At 53.5% G+C, this 18,907-nt stretch overlaps 1 protein-coding gene across 9 annotated transcripts in view; it reads left to right on the top strand.

Moving 5' to 3' along the window:
* The window catches only part of FOXN3 (forkhead box N3), a 439,974-nt gene that overhangs the window by 299,225 nt on the left and 121,842 nt on the right, over window positions 1-18,907 (top strand). For all 9 annotated transcript variants that reach the window (XM_065940204.1, XM_065940205.1, XM_065940203.1 and 6 more), the window contains one exon: window positions 14,008-14,072. In XM_065940204.1, coding sequence (XP_065796276.1) covers window positions 14,008-14,072 — 65 coding nt within the window. The remainder of the gene's footprint in view (window positions 1-14,007; window positions 14,073-18,907) is intronic.

The following is an 18,907-nucleotide window of genomic DNA, read 5'->3' as shown; positions in this document are numbered from 1 at the left end:
TTCCAGCAGTCACCATGTACCATGGAATTGTGTAAACCACAGTCCTCAACACCCCCGTCTGTTAACTGTGGCCAAGAAGTCGTGTTACTGAAGCTGCGTTCTGCTTGACTTTAACGCTGTAAGGAAGTTTAGCAGCATTATGTGCCTCATCGTCATTTAAGGAGAGGAGTGGATGTTGCTGTAGGTTTTCTGGAAGAGTCAAATGGGCGTGAAGTTTCAGGTGTAGAAGGGTCAGTTATATATGATCTGGTCCACCTGTGGATCAGTCTCCTTAGGTTTCCCAGTCATTTCTTCTCTGGTTTTGTTGAGTGGGACTCAGGGCACTCATCAGGCTTCCCTGGTGGCGCTAGTGGTAAAGAATCCGCCTGCCAATGCAGGAGAGTAAGAGACGCGGATTGGACCCCTGGGTTGGGAAGATCTCCTAGAGAAGGAAGTGGCAGCCCACTCCAGTGTCCTTGCCTGGAGAATCCCATGGACAGAGGAGCCTGGCGGGCTACAGTCCACGGGGTCTCACGGAGTCGGACACGAGTGAGTGACTCGGCACGCGCGCCCACAGGGTACACGTGGGCGATTGAGGATAGGAGAGCCCCCAGCAGGCCACGGGTGCCTGCTTGGGGCACATGGCACGGGTGCCGAGGGCGGTGGCCGGGGACCAGGGGACAGGAGAAGGTGGGGGGCCACTTTGAAGGGGGGCCAGCTCTTCACATTCTGTCTGGAGTAGGAGAACAAAGGCGTAGTTGAGATGCTGAGGCCGATCACAGGATTTGCTGCCTCGCAGATGTAAGAGATTACTTTTTGGAAATGGAAAATTGCTTTTTGTCACTTCAAAGCCAACTCTAACTAGATCCAATAAACCATAGGAGAAATATTGTTTAAAAAATAAACTTTTCTGCTGCCTCGTGCAGCTTCAGCTTTTTAGTGCCTAGATGTGGTACCCGCGATGCAACGTGCGGACAGAGATGTCCACTCCACAGCATCAGCTTTCCACAGTCAGCGTTTATGTCTCTCATCTTGATGGGGTCTGGGGTGAGCCTGGCTCTCAAAGGGAGGAAATGAAGAGTCGGGGTAAACCAGTTTTGCCACAAACAATCATTTTCTCATCCGTGATTGGTTTTCAGCATTGTAGTGGGAATCAAGCTGTGTCCAAAACGTGGATTAAATGTTTATATCTCTTGATCTCCACAAGCCTGAGAGATAAATGGGTCATACTGGCTTTCGTGCCGTCACCGAGGTTTTTCTCTGAAAGCTGTTGCAGCGCTGCCGGCATTGTCTGTGCCGGGCCGCGTGCGGGCGGCTCGGCCTGAACGCGCCGCTCAGACCGGGGGCAGGGCACGGGCGTGTGGCCGGTCCTGCCCCTTCTTGGTGGTGGGAGAGGGCACAAGGCTTGCAAGGCAGAATGTGTTTTCCCTCCAGAGGTGCTTTCCACTCAGAGGAGTGTGTCTGGGGGGAAGGCCACTTACCCCTGTTCTCTGACTGCATGACGCTCAGGTGCCCAGCGGGTTCCACCTGTTAGGCTGGAGCCGCTGGGCACAGCCGTCGGGGCCTCCTCTAAACCTCTGCCAAGGGAAGGATCCAGGGCTGGGCTCACAGTCCAGACACCCCGCTGCCCCGCCTGGCCGGGGGGGAAGGCCCCGGGGCTGCCCAGGTCCCCGTTGGCCTCTCCCGCCCAGCCCCGCGTCCTCACATAAGCCACTCCTAGAGGCTTCATGATGTCTGTGTCTGTGGGCGGTGACCCCGCGTTGGAGGATCCTTGACAAAGCCTCTGGGTTCCAACCCCCCAGAAATGCCCCTCAGAGTGTACTGAGGGCCGCTCTCTGGGCTGGGGTAATAACCAGCGTCTGTGGAGCAGGGACCGGTCTCCAGCCCCGGTGCTGAACACCCAGCAAGGTCATGACGCTTTTGGAGGGTCTGTAGTCTCCCCGAGGTTCCCAGGTCACGCAGTGGTAAAGAACCCGCCTGCCGATGTCGGAGACGCGGCTCAGTCCCTGAGTCAGGTAGATCCTTTGCGGAAGGAAATGGCAGCCCACTGCAGTACTCCTGCCTGGGAAACCCCATGGATGGAGGAGCCTGAGGGGGAGCCACCCCGAGTTTCTGCCCATCAGGAGGGCTGTGGTGCAGAAGCTGCCAGCGTCCATTCTCATTCACGGCTCCGTGGCCGAGGGACCCAAGGGCAGCAGCGCCCAGCCCTGTGTGCCGTGCTCCGCACAGCCCCGGAGTCTTTATGTTGCCCACTTGCCCAGCCATGTCCCTGCCTCTCGGAGGACGGGATGGCTTCTTCATTGCGTTGTTCCCACAGCAGGTGTAAAGACGTGTTATTCAGGGAATGGGCGGGTCTGAGAAAAGATGGGCAAACCTGCTCCTGTTTCCGGAGCCTTAGTGCAGAGGAACAGAAGTGCCTCCTGCCCTGCCAGTAGGCAATGGCTGTGTATTTATTTTCTTATCTGGCTAGTTAGCTGGGTTTCCCTGGTGGCTCAGATAGTAACGAATCCGCCCGCAGTGCAGGAGACCCTGGTTCAATCCCTGGGTTGGGAAGATCCCCTGGAGAAGGGAATGGCAATCCACTCCAGTATTCTTGCCTGGAGAACTCCATAAACGGAGGAGCCTTACACACACACCCACACCCCTAGCACGCGTGCGTGCACGCACACACACACACACACACCCTAAAGTGCACACGTTGTTGACTGACCGCCTTGGTCGTCTGCAGACCTACAGTCCAGTGGGATTAGGGTCTTTCACACTGTGTTGCAGCTGTCCCCACCCTCCGTCTCCAGAACCACCTCCATCTTGGGAAGCGGAGGCTCTGTGCCCATTAGACGGCTCCCCGTCCCCTTCTCCTCGCAGCCCCGGCGACCTCCATTCTACTCTGTCTTTCGTGAATTTGCCTATTCTGGCTCCTCATGTCAGCAGAAGCATACCGTATTTGTTTTGTGTGATAGAAAGTGAAGTCGCTCAGTCGTGTCCGACTCTTTCCGACCCCATGGACCGTAGCCCACCAGACTCCTCTGTCCATGGGCTTCTCCGGGCAGGAATACTGGAGTGGGTTGCCATGCCCTCCTCCAGGGGGTCTTCCCCACCCAGGGATCAAACCCAGGTCTCTCCCGCATTGCAGGCAAGCTCTTTACCCTCTGAGCCCCTGAAGCTTCAGCTATGTTATAGCAGGTGTCGAAATTTTCTTTTTCTCTTAAGGCTGAACAATATTCCATTGCACATATTTACCAAATAGCCTGTATCCGTTCACCATCCACGGACGCCCGGGTTGCTTCCGCTCGTGTTCTTTTCTGAGTAATGCTCCTGTGAACATGGGCGTATGAGCAACTGTTCGAGTTCCTGCTTTCGGTTCTTTTGAGTCTCTACTCGGAAGTGGAACTGCCGGATCCCATGGAGAGTCTGTGTGATGGCCTGAGGAGCCTCCACGCTGTTCTCCATGGCGGCTGCACGGCTGCGAGGGCAAGCCTCAGTGAATTTCTCTGTGTCTTGCCTCTCCTCCGTGAGTCTTACAAACCCGGTCTTCCTCCCGTCTGCTCTAGTTGCATCGTTTGAACTTGGCTGATGACCACACTTGCACAGTCAGTCCAGATTTGGGAGTTCCCTCTGACCTCTCAAAACTGCCTTTAAAAAAGCTGAGCTCATCCCATTGGCCCCTGGGCAGAGGACTCTGGGGTAGACTCTGGTGAGTCCTGGGCTGCTCCCGAGATTAAGCTGGAACCGAACTGGCCTTGAGGTGAAGAGCCGACTTCACAAAGTATGCGAAGATACTTTGGCCCCCTGATGTGAAGAACTGACTCATTTGAAAAGACCATGATGGTGGGAAAGATTGAAGGCAGGAGGAGAAGGGGACGGCAGAGGATGAGATGGCTGGATGGCATCACTGACTCGATGGACATGAGTTTGAATAAACTCCAGGAGATGGTGATGGACAGGGAGGCCTGGCGTGCTGCGGTCCATGGGGTCGCAAAGAGTCGGACACGACCAAGTGGCTGAGCAACAACACCACACTGGCCCGAGACTTGTCGCTCTGGGAACAGCTGCTCGGCTTTCCTCAACTCCACCACTTTAATTGTGATTAGCAGGTTCATTTGCATCTGAAAGAACGCATTTTCTTATCAGCTCCATTGAGTTGGGAGCCAGCATGCTCCGTTTACAGAGAGTGGCCCATTTTAACCAGGCCCATTAAGCAGTAAAAGTAAATGTGGGTGTTTTACAAATGCAAATATGTCATGCAAATAATGTACTTTATGCTGAATGATGCCTTGGTTTTCATATGTAAAATTAGAAAGTATGTAGCACAAAGATAATGATAAACACCTTTGCATCTGTTCCTAAGATGTGTCGGGAGCTGTATGCATCTCACATTGTGGCCCAGATTTCAGGCAGACTTTCTTCGGTCTACTCCAACAGGCATTCCATATTATCAAAAGTATACATGCACTTATCTAGTTATTTATGTATTCCCAAGTAATCAAGAAATCACAGAAAAGGGGAGTCCAAATTACCAAGTGTATTACTTACAATCAAAGATGAGCTTTGTAATTTTGTTTCCATTTTTAAAGATTTTTAAGTTTTTATCTGAGATGATGGTAGTGGAAGAAGACATGTTCCTTACTATACAGGCTAGTTTCTTTGTAAGAGAATTATGTCTACCAAGGGGTTAGTTTTTAGAACTCTTACTCTGTGAAATGACTCTGTTTTCTACTATTTGACACCAGCCCTTAGTTAGAAAAATCACAGCATTTCCCTGTGTGCGCTGAACTTGGCTAAATTCTGGGGGTCCCTCCCTCCACGAGGTCTCTGGCCTGTGGAAAGGTACACATCTACGGAAAGAGAATTCAACGTATAAGGCATCAAATCGGGAAATACCACAGAGGATCGGTTGCCAAATTGACTACAGGGGAATCACCAAATTGAGAGTGGGGAGAGGTACCGGCGAGGCAGCCCAGAAAACGACCCAGGGTGTGAGGTGAACTGTAGAGGGTGGCGGGAGTCGATCGGGCGAAGGGAACGAGGCCTTTCAGCCAAGGGGAGCCGACTTTGGGAACGGCAGAACTCAGGGCGGGACTGGAGCCGACAGGCCGGGGCCCAGATTCGTTCTGTAGTTAGGAGAAAACAGCAACAATGAAGTCAGCCTCGCCTCAGTGCGCCTTGGTGGGCAGCAAGTCAGGCGGGACAGCCTGGCTCTGGGTGGCGGGAGGGGCAGGGCCAGTCCGGGGTCCCCGTGACCCGGGAGAGGGGAGCTCGGCGCCACCCAGCCCCTGGCCTTGGTTCACACACTGCAGGGTGCTGGGGCCCAGGTGGGCCTGGAAGCACGGGGTGATGTCGGAAGACGGGCAGGCTAAGAAGTTGCTGGTTCTGGCAGTGGGAGGTGAGCGGAGACCAGGGCTGGGCAGGGAGGGAAGGCTCCAGCGGAGGAGAGCGCAGGAGGGGTGTTGCTTTAGCAAAGGAGGAGGCGCAGAGAAGGTGGGAATAAGGGGGTATGTAGGATAGTGAGCTGATATAAATCACAGTGCGCTTCTCAGCCCCGGCTTTGGCTCGAGAAAAGAGGGCTGACGTCTCCGCCTGATGAGGTGCGGGAAGGCAGGTTTGGGGCTTGGCGGGTGGAGAGACGCGCCGCCAGCCTGGCGGAGTTGCTGACACTGGGTAGTGGGTTTTGGTGGCGGCAGTCTCATCTTCAGAGGACACGTGGGAGTATTGATAGCTCACGGTGAACCGTGTCGGGCTCGTGACCTCTGAGGCAGAGAATTTTGCTTTGGGACCCAAGACGCGGCTTCAGTGCCCAGAGCCTCGTGCAGCAAAAGGTTTATTGCAGCGAAAGGGGATAGAGAAGCTTCTGACACAGACATCAGAAGGGGGCAGAGAGTGCCCCGTCTTAGCCAGGAATCTGTATACTCTTTCAATCGGTTACCAACAGTAAATCAAAAGAATGTCTCAAGGTTGTAAAGGTCTTCCCAGACCCACTCTCACAACGTACATCTTACCGTAACAGGATTAGTCAGAGGATTTCTGTTAAGGGACATGCATCGCTGTTACATAATCGTTAGTACAGATCTTAAGGAAAAACAGAGCCTAATGATGTAATCATTAGGGTTAGGGTTGTGTAATCACTAGCTCCTGGCTTAAAGAAAGGTAGTCTTAGGTGAAATAGATGGTTGCCATAACAGTTCAGAGCTTAAGAAAAGAGGTCTTAGTGACTAAGAAGAAGGAATGCAGAAAATGTAGAAAAGGAATGTAGAAAAATAAAGTCCCTTCTCTTCCCCCTCCCCCCTCCTCCTCTTCTTCCTCGAGGTCCCCGGACTCCTTATCAACCTGCCTAAGAACTAGCTCTCTCAGTATCTGGAGACATTTTTATTTTAAATTTTATTATTATTGTTATTATTTAACCTTTTGGCTGCACTGCATGACTTGTGAGATCTTAGTTTCCTGACCAGGGGTCAGACCTGCGTGCCCTGCCCGGGGAGTCTCATCCATTCATTCATTTGTCTGTCTGGCTGTGCCGGGTCTTAGCTGGGACCCTCCGGACCGTCACTGCGTCACGTGGGGCCCTTCGTTGCGCGCGGACTCTCTGGTGCACACACTCAGTTGCTTTGCAGCACGTGGACTCTTAGCTCCCTGAGCAGGGATTGAACCCTCGTCCCCCACGTTACGGGATGAACTCTTAACCACTGGACCACCAGGGGAGCCCCGAGATGTTTTCATTTGTTACAGCTGGGGAGGATTGGTGCTGGTATCCGGGGGTGGAGGCAGGGAGGCTGCCGAACCACCGCAGCGCCCACGGGGCGGCCCCCAGCACAGACAGCGTCCAGCCCCAAAGGTCAGCAGCGCCGAGGTCGTGATGCTGACCCCGCCTCAGGTCCGCATCGCCTCTCAGACGCGTTTGAGGAGGGCAGCCCTGAACTCCTTAGCATATCCTGTGAAACGTCACTGATGTGTTTGACATTATACAGTAGGTCCTGCCCCAGAGCAGCCGCCTCTGTCTGACTCTCAGCCCCTCTGCCCCCGCCGTATCCAGGGCCTTGGCCATGGTGGGCATCCAGGGGTGGTTTGCAGGTGGATCCAGCTGGAGGCTGGATGAGCCTCCAAGTTTTAACACGGCTAAGGGCGCGACTTGGCACAAGGTGACAACGGGATCTCGTTTCTCACCAGGACCCGAGTTTCCCCTCAGAGTCATCTTGCCATACTCTCTCTGGGGCTCCTGTGGTCCCTGCTGGTTGAGGTTTGACCTCGTCACTCATGCCTTTCCAGTGGCTGTCGGGGGCTTCCCAGTGGCGGTGGTGATAGAAAGTCCATCCGCCAACGCAGGAGACATAAGAGACGAGGGTTCAGTCTCTGGGTCCCGAGGACCCCCGGAGGAGGGCATGACAGCCCACTCCAGCGCTCTTGCCTGGAGAGTCCCACGCACAGAGGAGCCTGGAGGGCTACAGTCCATGGGGTCGCAAAGAGTCGGACACGACTGAAGCGACTTAGCATGCACGCACGCGTGCAGTGATCATCAGCCTCTGAAAACTGGCCAGTCCTGCGACGTCTCCACCTGCTGTCTTCTGCCTCTTGATTGCTTGACCTTGAAAGGTCTCTGTGGGCAGCCGTACTTGCCAGTTGGGATGTATGCTGGATTCTGGGTGGAGTTAGCTCTTTTGGGTTTTTAACTTTGTTTAGAGAGTTCTACGGAGCTTCTTCTCCCAGCCTATTGATTTTTAGACACCATTCATTGCTACTTTGGATGGACAAACATTTGCAGATGAGATGTTCTCAGAGCATGCTTAAGGGGAAGAGGAAGGTGAAGGTGTGGTTAGCTCTTCCGTCATAAAAACGAAGATGAGAGCCAAACTGGGAGAGTCCCCAGGATGTAGGAGGAAGCATGGGCGCCGGGCGCCTCACTGCATTTCTCTGAACTGCAGGGCTCTTGTAATCAAGATGACCGCTGAGATTGTTGCAGTGCTCAGAGCATCCTTTGTACATGCGTCATCTCGTTTAATTCTCCAACACTACACACCGTTACTGCCCCCGGTTTATAGGCGTGGAGTTGAGATGCGGACAGATTAAAAGGCTTTCTGCCTTGTGTTTTCAGCAGTCCGCTTCCTGGAGTCCAAATCATGTGCCACTCCCAGCAGACCTTGGATGGGACCAGGTGGCCACTGAGATCCCTTTGCATGCCAGCACACTCTGGCTTTATACGCCAGGTTGCAAAAGTGTCAAGAACCCCTCTGAGAGTTCTGAACTTTCAACGGGGCTCTTTAGTGATACCTCTCAACTTATGATGGGTGTTTTCTGAAACCTAAGACCATCTCACCCGAGTCTCTCTGATTCCTGCATTCCAGACCCCAGTACTGGCATCGTTCACCCAGCAGGCCTGAGTCAGTATGGCGTGCAGGTCTTGTTTGTTTTCCTGTGATGTCCTGTGATCAGTTAGTTCACACTTAGAATTAACAGCAGAATTTCAAGTTGTTTGTTTTTTTCCCCAGGAATTCTCCCTTCTTCACGACTTGCCTTGACTGTTTTATTCCTGGAGAAACACAGTCTGATGACAGACGTCAGAGACAGACTTGCCTTCACGTGTTTTCGGTGCTGAGAATTTGGCCCAGACTTGCTGCCTGAAGGCCCGCAGGCCAGCGGCGGCGTCTGTAGGGACCCGGTTGGGACAGGCTGGGGTCGCCACCTCCCTTTCCTCTGCCCGGTCGGTTTGGGCTTTCTGCTTTTGCGTGTGCTCTGGGCCAGCCTGGCAGAGATGTTACCTTCAGGGGGCCTTCAGAGAGACAGCGTGTAAGGTGGTCTTTCACTACCCAGAACTCTTCTCCTGGAGTCCTTCTTGTATTCCTTCTTTCTCTGTCTCTCTCTCTCTCTGTTTATATTAAAACCTTTTGTTATGGTGGTAAAATACACATGCCATCAAATATAGCACCTTAGCCGTTAAATGCTCCGTTCAGAGGTGTTAAGCTCGTTCACAGTCGTGGGGACCGACCTGCAGAGCTCTTCACCTTACACGGGGGAAACTGCGCCCAGTAACCGACTCTCTATTCCTGCTCCCGGCCCCTCTGCCTCCCCCAGCCTCCGGCAACTCCCGTTCTGTCTCGTCTCTGTGACTCGACTGCTGTGGTCAAATATAGTCTTTGTCCTTGGGTGGCTGGCGTGTTTCACTCAGCATGATGTCCTCTGGGTTCATCCATGCTATATCCTGTTTTCTAGATCCACCAGTTCTCATTCTGCAGCTGGGCTCTTAGGGAGGAAAAAAAGTACTTTATAAAAGATCAACCTTTTATAAAAGGTTGATGATCGGTTGTTCAGCCGTGTCTGACTCTTTGTCACCCCATGGACTGCAACACGCTGGGCTTCCCTGTCCTTCACTAATTCCCGGAGCTTGCTAAAACTCATGTCCATTGAGTTGATGATGCCATCCAACCATCTCATCCTCTGTTGCCCCCTTCTCCTCCTGCCCTTAGACTGTACTTAGAATAAAAGTGTATTTCTTAATTTTCTTTTCTGACTCACACAATGCCCAGGCTGGTGAATATGGGTGTGGTTCTTGCCAGAACCTCTGGGGGTCTTACCATTCAGCCAGCCCTGCCCACGATGAAAGCCCATGGGTGTCACATGACCGATGATGTCATTACACCAAGGGCCACCTTGGGGCCGGGCGGCCTTCTGACTTCAGTGTCCCTCTGGGAGTCGGCAGAACTGCAGCAGCGAGCGTGAGCCCCCGGGCGGCGCGTCTCCGGCAGATGCTGGCCGCGCTGCCTGGACCGTAGGGCGCCTCCCTTGGGACTGCCTGGCTCGGCCCTGGTCTTCGTGGTCAGCTGGGCCCGTGTTCTCGGATGTCAGCTCACAAGCTGCCTTTCCTGGCAGGCCAGGCCCTCTCGACCCATTGGTCGGCTTCCTTTGCCACACATGGGTTTGGCTCTTCATGGCTGAAGGTCGTGGGACTGTGTTAGAGCCTCACTGAAATAAGACGTTTGTGGTGCCAGCATTGGGTCATTTCTTCTGATCTGAGCCCACGGGTCTGTCTGTCACGTATGGTGAGCTGATTGCTTTTTCTAGCCTGGGGTTTTTCCTCGGAGAGAGTCCTAGGGGAACACCGTCTACAGCCTTCTTCCATGGAGAATAGCTCAGGGCTGAGCGCCGGAAGCCTGCAAGAGAAGCCGGATGATGAGAAATGAAGTCAGGGCCATTGCCAATGTCTCTGTGGCGCGCTGGGCTGAGCTCGGACTGACCGCTGACCCGCCGTGATGAGCTGGACACGTCCCTCCCCCTCCACCTACAGCATGGAGGCGGGCCCTGCTCACCCGCGGGTGGGAGGCTCCCACGGGAAGCGCCGATGACCGCGGTGGTTCGGGACCGTGAGCGCCAGTGCAGGGGATGAGGACACACCTAAGGCGCTCCTGTGGCCCCGCCCAGGGCGGTGACCGCTGGGAACCCAGACACTGGCGCTAGCTCACTCTAAGGAGAGTCCTCCGTCCGCCTCTGTGAACACCGCTCCTCTCCCCACCGCTCGGTTTGCCGTGTGAGTGAGCGGTTTCCCGGCTGGCAGGAGTTGTTGTTGAGGCTCTATGTTGTGTCTGAGTCTTTGTGACCTGTGGACTGCATCGGGCCAGGCTCTCCTGTCTTCCACTGTCTCCCAGAGTTGGCTCAAACTCACGGCAGGCTGCAGTCCACGGGCTGGTACCGAAGGCCTGTGCTGTTACAGACGCAGTGGACATGTGTGTGTGTGTGTGTTAGTCACTCTTAACGTCCAACACTCTGTGACCGACACCCCCCCCCGCCATAGTCCATGCGACGCCCACCCCCCAGTCCGTGGGGTTGCAAAGAGTCAGACTTAACCGAGTCACTAACACATGCCCCCCAGTCCATGGGGTCACAAAGAGTCAGACGTAACTGAGTCACTAACACATATGCATGTCCGCTGAGTCTGAACACAGTCTGACATCTCACCCCCTGCCTTCTCCTTTTGCCATCAGTCTTCCCCTGCCTCGGGGCTTCCAATGAACAGGCTTTTCACATCAGGTGACCAGCTTGCTGGTTGCAAAGAGTGGGGTTGGAGCTCATTGGAGCCTCAGCTTCAGCATCAGTCCTTCCAATGAATATTCAGGACTGGTCTCCTTTAGGATGAACTAGTTGGATCTCCTTGCAGTCAAAGGAACTCTCAAGAGTCTTCTCCAACACCACAGTTCAAAAGCATCAATTCTTCGGCACTCAGGCTTCTTGGCTGTGATCCAACCCTCACATCCTTACATGTCTACTGGAAAATCCATAGCTTTGACTAGATGGACCTTTGTCAGCAACGTGATGTCTCTGAGATTCTGCCGCAAAAACCTTGATCGCTAGCTTCTCTGGATTACTGTGGCTCCTATGTACTTTTAAGTAATTTCACTTACTTTTTAAAACTAACTTTGAGCTTTAAAGGCCCATGAGCCAGGAATATCTCCAAATGGAGGGAAAAAAATCAGTGTGCTGCCCCCCAACCTGAAGCCACAAGGGCCATAATCATTGGTCTTTTCCACACACATTTCTAGTCTCTCTAGATAGAGTCGCTGGAGGTTGGAGCCAGCCGAGTCTGACAGCGGGCTTCCCAGGTGGTGCTAGTAGTAAAGAACCCGCTGCCAATGCAGGAGACGTCAGAGACGTGGGTTTGATCGCTGGGTCGGGGAGAGCCCCTGGAGAAGGGCATGGCGACCCACTCCAGTGTTCTTGCCTGGAGAATCCCACGGACAGAGGAGCCTGGCGGGCGGCTTGTCCATGAGGCTGCAGAGTCAGATACTACTGAAGCAACTGTGCACACACAAGTATGACAGTAAGCTCCAAGAGGCCATAAAGCATGGCTTGTAATTTCCACCTCCATGTCCAAGCAGTTTTCAGCAGATACTTAATAAATTCTTCCATCTCCTCACAGTTAGAAGATGTCATTGGGAGCAGCCATCCCAAAGAAGAGTATGAGATATAAGGCCAGTGAACCCGAAAGCTTCGCAGTGAGCGCAGCAGAGAATGGCTCAGCTTGAGGGACAGGGACCGCAGCTGAATGCGAGTCTCGGCAGGGGCCGCGTCAGGGCGGGCGGGCGGGCGGCGGTCCGGCTCCGTGGGCACCGTGAGAATGGACTGCCGTCGCGGCCAGGCTGTCGGTGCGTGAGCGGGACGCTGTAGAGGTCTCTAAGTGGATTTCCATGCTACAGAGAAGGTTCCGCATCTAAACCACTGGGTTTACCCATCCTCTCTTCCCCACGTTTATTCCATCCCTGCCTCCACTCAGTTTTCAGCCAACTCAGGGTCAGGATGAAGAGGAGACTTGGAGGGAAGTAAGCCGGATATTAAGGTTTCTGTGATGGTGCTCTGTTCTTGAATTCTCGGAAGCAGCAGCTCCTCTGTAGTGAAGTCCTCAGTTTTTAAGCACGTTTAGACACCAGGTGATGCAGTGTTGGCAACAGCCAGGTGGCTATTTCCTGCTTTCTTGTAACAATAAGGTGGGAAAGCCTCAGGAGCTGGCTGGGGTTGTTAAAAGACACTCTTCAGCATTTTCACACACTTGACTCTTCATGGGACTCTGAACAGCCTCCGATTGGGAGCGGACAGGAGTCAGAGAGAAGAGAGCTCCGCTGGCTGCCGGCTCCCGGCGGCTCGAGGCCCCGGCAGGCCCTCTGTTCTGTGCGGCTCCCGGCGCGCGGGGGCCACAGCCGCCGGAGCTGAGGGTCGGGGCAGCGGCAGCCCACCGCGGGGATGCGGCAGCCTCGCTTACCCTGAGCGTGGTGGGCCCGAGCCAGAATCAAACAGGAGTCTCATCAGTCCCGTCAGCGTTCCTGCCGTGTGTTTTCCAGCGCGTCTGACGTTATTCTGACGTGTGTGTGTGCGGTAGCACTTTTCCTCTCCTTCTCTGCTCCTCACAAGTCATGCGAGTGCATACCTGGGGTGCTGTTCGTATCTCCGGGAGTGCAGTCTTGGTCAAGAGGATGTGTCCCTGACATTTCTCCTCCTTGTTAACGGGTTGCACTGTTGGAGACCCTGACTGACTCTAGAAGCATTCCCTGTCGAGTCCTTCAGACTTTTTGTTCTGTGTATATATGTGTGTATGTGTGTTCATGTCACCAAACTTAGAGACCTGTATTCAGACCCGCTTTTTAATTTTTTTGTTTTTTAATGTTGAAGGTGATTGATAATGCCTTAACCAGGGTCGTTCGCCACATTCTATTTTGGAGAAAGTAATTTATGCCACCTCTGGGGCTGGCTGTAGTAGCAGTTTTGACTAAGTGCTCTCTAACATTACTCTAAACCAATCCTTGATTTAGAATCACCTCCTTTCCACTGCAAGGATATTTTCCTAAGACTGGCTAGGTTATAAAGTTTTTCACTGGGTGTCTTAAAACAGTAAAAATGCTGGTCTATAAATGTAATAAAGTGTCTTTGTGATGCGTTGATCTCTCCACTTTTCTTGCCTCTCCTGTTACAGAACTGTGAGTGGTAACATAGCTGCAAAATGTTTTATAGGATACAGAGTGCAACATTGTAAGCCAAGAAATTGAAAACGGGATGGGAGACCAGACGATGGGGGAGGGAGCGAGGTGCTCAAGGTCAGATCTGTCTGTTAAGGATGGTGGCAGAAATGCCAGAAGCCAAACTTGCCTTTTATTGGGCCGGTGGCACTGGAAGTGGTGGAAAACCTGCTGACCTCAGAAGACATGGATGGGAGTCTTGACCGCATCAAGTCATAAAGTGAAGAGCAGTTTAGCAAGTTGTGAGCTTTGGGGTTGAACTGACATTGTCGTTTTGTTTGCCTGCAAATGGTTTCTGTGCCCGAGAGAGAGGAGGGTTGAGACAGTGGTCAGAACGCCCACACAGACGGGCTCTGCACTTTGAAAGATGAAGCCCATTCATCATACAATGAGCCTGACGCTCTTCAAAGATGCGTCTTCGGAGGGTATAAATAGTGCATAGTTGGGAAGGTGTTTTGAAGCCACTTGGAAGGACGTGTTTGTAGGCCGTCCCCCGAGTGAGCGCAGACAGCTCGTGCTCACGCTGCTTTCTCTTCCGTTTCAGCACATCAGGTCCACCCCTCTGGCCAGGCAGCACCTTCTTCAAGAGGAACGGAGCCCTCCTGCAAGGTAGGTCTCTGCTCGCCCCCGGCCCCGCGCCCCACCCTCCCCTCGGAGGGGGCTCCTGCCCGCTGCCTGGGTGATCCTGTGGGGCGGCCCTGTGTCTCCACGTCTCTTTCTTCCATCCTCCCCTCGTCTCCTGATTGCTCTGAATTGTTGGTCTGAGATGAGACAGTTTCTTTGGTCTGTCGTCACTGGTTAGATTCCAGAAGCGCTTGGCTTGCTTCGGTGAAGTTGGAATTATACGTGATGATGTCATGGTGACAGAAATGTTGAGAAAACCAAAGTGAAACCCCGTTATGGATTGCCTGTGCCTGGGCTCCGAGGAATGCTGTGGGTGTCTGGCCGTTCGGGTCATCATAGAGGCTGACCTGTTACTCGCGGCCCGACGTCCACGGGTGCCCAAGGCTGACTGTGGCTGGCTCGGCGGCTCAGAGCTCACACCCATACCTTTCGTCCCTGCAGGCGTCGTTTGCAGGGGACAAGGGGGGCATTCTCCCTGCTGTCCATTCGGTCCTCAGCTGCCTAACAACTTCCTATCCCGTGCACTCAAGGGATTCAAACTGCCTTTCATCTCTGCTTTTGCTGTCAAGCGTCTTTAGAAATGGCCGTAGTCAAAGAAGACTGCGTGGCTAAAGATAGCAAGATGATGCCTGCTGCCTACCTTGAGAAAGTGTTTGGGGAGATGACCGTTCTGAATGCCTGCCCTGCACACCGGCTGGAATGGGCTACTCCGAGGGTCTCCGCCTTGCCCTCGCCGCTAGCCTCTCTTGGTTGGCGGGCCTTGCCGGGCCACCGCTGGCCCAAAGCAAGTGGGTTGCTGGTGCCAAGAGCTTCGGACCCATCCTGGGCTCCAGGTTGAGGAGTTTCAGTGAACCTTGGTTGGTTGAGAGCTGCTAAGCCTCTTTTTCTTAAAAGTACATGCCGAGGGTCAGCCATGGGTGGGAAAGAGCAGGCCGAAATGTAGCTTAGGAAGGAGGTATTTATCTTCAGGTTTCCAGAGTAGCTCAGACAGCTGTGAGAGATGCCATCACCTTTGTGAAGTTGTTTTCAAGGCCAGACAGTTGCACGCTTTTATTATATAGCCTGTGGAATTGGGGACTTAGGACTTCTTTGTGTCTTTGCTTGGTCCCAGTGAAATTTAGGCAGGCAGGTCTGGTTAATTCTGATTTTAATAACTATTATAGATATCCTGAATATTTAAGAAAAAAATTGGAAAATGCTTCCACTCTCAAAAATTAAGACGTAATTAAAAAGATATATACTCAATGCTCCCTTCAGAAAGTGTAAATGATGAGCCTTTGGGTTTTCTCAAGTAGATTTCAAAGTTATATGCATCTTTATTTTTCCTCTAGATCTGTAGCAATGATATGAATGTCATTCATGGTTGGATTGTTTTCACAAAAGTGATTTTTATTTACTGAGAGCATTTTCCTACAGGATTTTTATTCATTAAGTTCCACATTAGGGAAGATTTGCTCTAAGCGTGTTCGTTTTTGGTTATTTCTATGGGGCACACGCATGAGGGAAAAATTGGTAAGTTTTCTGAAGCTGAGCGATTTCATCGTGAGATTCTGTCTCATTGGGTGGTAGGCATTGTTTGTGTTCTTTATAGGGTTAAACATTCCTAATTACTCTTAGGCATTGAGAATTGAGTTATTACAGATTTCAGATGCTCGTTGAATCCACATCCAATTCAATGCATCCTACTAATTTTTTTTGCACATGTGGAAAGCAGCGGGTCGAGGTGAGAACTCGGGAGTGGGTGGAGACTTATTAGTGGTGTTTCCTGTCTTCACTCACCGTGTCTGTATAGAGGGTTTGCGAGACACCCGCATCACAGTGAGGTTTTTAAAACTGTGTGTATTCTTCTGAATTAATGCCTTTTGAATTTGCATTAAGGTATAGTTGATTTACAGTGCTGTATTAGCTTCTGTTGTAAACAAATGGATTTGGTTATGAATATATGTACGTATATACGTTCTTTTTCACACTCGTTTCCGTTACAGCTGCTCACAGGACATTGAGCGTAGTCCCCTGCGCTCCGCATGAGGACCTGGTTCTTTATCCATCCTGACGTCCCAGTTCGCACCTGCTCAGCCCAGGCTCCAGGTCCCTCCCTCCCCAGCCTCTCCCCTCACCTCTGGCAACCTCAAGTCCGTTCTCTAGCTCTCTGAGTCTGCTTCCGTTTCATAGATATTCGTCGTATGTCGGGGTTTCTTTGGTGGACAGCGCTCATTAAGAAGCTGCTGATGCTCATGAAGAAAAGTTTCACAGTAAAGACAGGGGCAGAGAAAGAAGGGAGCTGCCCAGTCATGCCGGCAGGGGGTTTCGCTTAGGATCAAGTAGAAGAAAATGTAGCTGATATATGCCCGCTTTCTCATATTTGTACTTTATATTTTCAATATATGTCCACTTTTTTTTTTTTTAATGTCTCTGGGAAGTAGGAAGATGTTTTCCTGGGTAATCAGGCTGGGAGAGAACTCTGTTACTAGGATCAGCCACTGGCATTGGGACAGCAGGCCAAGAAGATGCCCTGAAGAGCCGAGTTCCAGGAGCAGGGTAGAAGGTGAAGCTTGGTGACACGGTGACGCGGTGACTGGTCAGCAGAGCCCAGCTGTGACCGCGGGCCCTGACCACAGGCAGAACTGGCGGGGCAGGGGAGGACCTGCTCTGTGGCCTGGCCCTAGGGGCTGAGACTGGAAGAATCTCCAAGCTGCAGAAGGAGCAGATAAGCCAGTTGCTTCGAGAGCTGAGCCTTGGTTTTGTCAGGAGGGAGGGCACGTGGGGCGGTCACTTCTTGGGAGAACTGACACTTGCTGAAGGCCTTGGAGAAACAACTCGAGGGGGGCAGTGCCCGGAGGGGGACCAGCAGAGCCCTGGGCACGAGAGGACCACCGGTGGGGAGCGTTGCGGGGGCTCCCCGGGGTGGGCGCGGAAATGAGGCCTTGTGGACACTTTGCAGTGAGGCCCCCAGGCGCTCCAGGGCGTGTCTCGGAAGCAAAGCTGCGATTTCCAAGGAGGAAGTAGCGGAAGGTCAAGCCTGAACCCGGGGAGCACGGCGCTTACCCTGGGAACCTCTGTGCACCGGTAGTCACCTGGTCTGTAAGCTGCTGGCAGGAACGCAGCACAGTTATTTTTCTGCAGCGTAAAACCAATTGCAGGAATCAACTGGGAGCGCTGGCCAGGGCGGCCTCCGGGTTCTGGTCCTTGCGGGATCGCTGGCAAGAGGGCCCGCTGATTCATCTCACGGTTTTGAGGATAATGGGCTAAGATTTGGTTTGGATTACACCAGGCACGGGTACTTAACATAATTGGTCATTTCGTCAATTCCCAGTATTTATTTTAAATGCCATTTAGGCTGCGAGAGACAATTTCAGGACATTCACAGTTTCAGCGGGTAGAGAGCACTTGAGACCTCGTACAATAGAACCCGAGCTGAGCGCCAGAAGGGGACCAGCCCCGAGTCTAAAGGGGACCCGGGATGGAGCCAGGCCGATGAGTGTGGCTCGTCCCCAGTCCTCCGGAGGGGCTGGCTGACAGGTGTCCCCAGCTGTCCCCTCTGCCTGGCTCTGTGGTGATTTCTGGGTGCGAAATACAGTTTTTTAACTATCTTTTTAAAAAAATTTTCTGTTGGAGCATGACTGATTTACGTGTTGTGTTATTTTCAGGCGTTCAGCAGGATTTGGTTTACATGCACACGTGTCCCACTCTCTGTGATCTCATGAACGGTGGCCCGCCAGGCTCCGCTGTGCATGGGATTCTCCAGGCACGAAGACTGGAGTGGGTGGCCCTGCCCTCCTCCAGGGGATCTTCCCCACCCGGGGATGGATCCCAAGTCTCCAGTGGCTCCTACTTCGGCAGGCAGGCTCTTCACCTCTAGCGCCATCTGGGAAGCCCACACACACGTATATCTACTCTTGTTTTTTTTTGTGGATTCTCTTCCCACATAACCTATTACAGAATAAGGAATAGGGTGTGCTTGTGAAGTAGATTTTAAAATTTCTTAGGTGTTAATAATAGCATCTTATTTTCTTGATGAAAGAGTATTTTACGGTTTTTCTCCCTTTTTGGAACTCCCTAGCGCCAACACCTGGCCCCCCGCACACACACACACACCTGTGCCAGTCACTCGTTCAGACTTTAAACTAGGGTCCTTCATTTAAACGTCGGCCTCGGCTGAATGACTTTAGCGGGCCAGTGACCCCTACTCAGCGGCGTTCCTCGGCCCGGTCTGACCCTCCTCGGCCCCCTCGCGGGCGCTGCCTCCGCCTGCGGGTCGTCCCTGCTCCTGTCCCCGAGCAGAGGCGTGAACCGCAGCCCCCACGTCCGCCCGCCTGGGGCCCTCGTGGGCTCGGCAGGCCCCCGAGCTCCGCACGGGGTTTGTTCGGAGAGAAGCTGCTGCCTTCACGGCTCTGACCGCCGACCGCGTGGGCCCGGCCTCAGATGCACTGTCTCCGCGGTCGGGTGGGCTTGGGGCTGGAGTCCCCTGGGGAAGCCTGCCCGCCCCGCCGCGGGCGGGTCCTGGGGCAGACCCCAGTCTCCCGGCTCTTCCCGGAAAGCCGTTCAAACCCCATGCGCCCCTCGCCAGGCAGGCCTGCCCCCGGCCAGCCCACCGGGCCCTCCTGGGTGCGGCCGCTGTTAGCGCTGCGCCCGCAGAACGCGTGTGGGATTCGAACACACCCCCAGCACGCAGGCAGGGGTCTCTCTCCCTTCGCTTCTGGCAGCCCCCAGCCGCACTAAGGGAGCGGGAAGAGGACCGAGCAGGCCCCCAGCGCCCGAGCAGGACGGAGCCGCCCCAGGCCCAGCAGACAGAGGGGAGGGCGCCGCCCGGTGCCCGCTGT

Source organism: Muntiacus reevesi, chromosome 7, assembly GCF_963930625.1.
Source record: "Muntiacus reevesi chromosome 7, mMunRee1.1, whole genome shotgun sequence".
Lineage (NCBI taxonomy): Eukaryota > Metazoa > Chordata > Mammalia > Artiodactyla > Cervidae > Muntiacus > Muntiacus reevesi.
The sequence above is the reverse complement of the archived record's forward strand: the minus strand, read 5'-3'. Positions and strand labels throughout refer to the sequence as shown.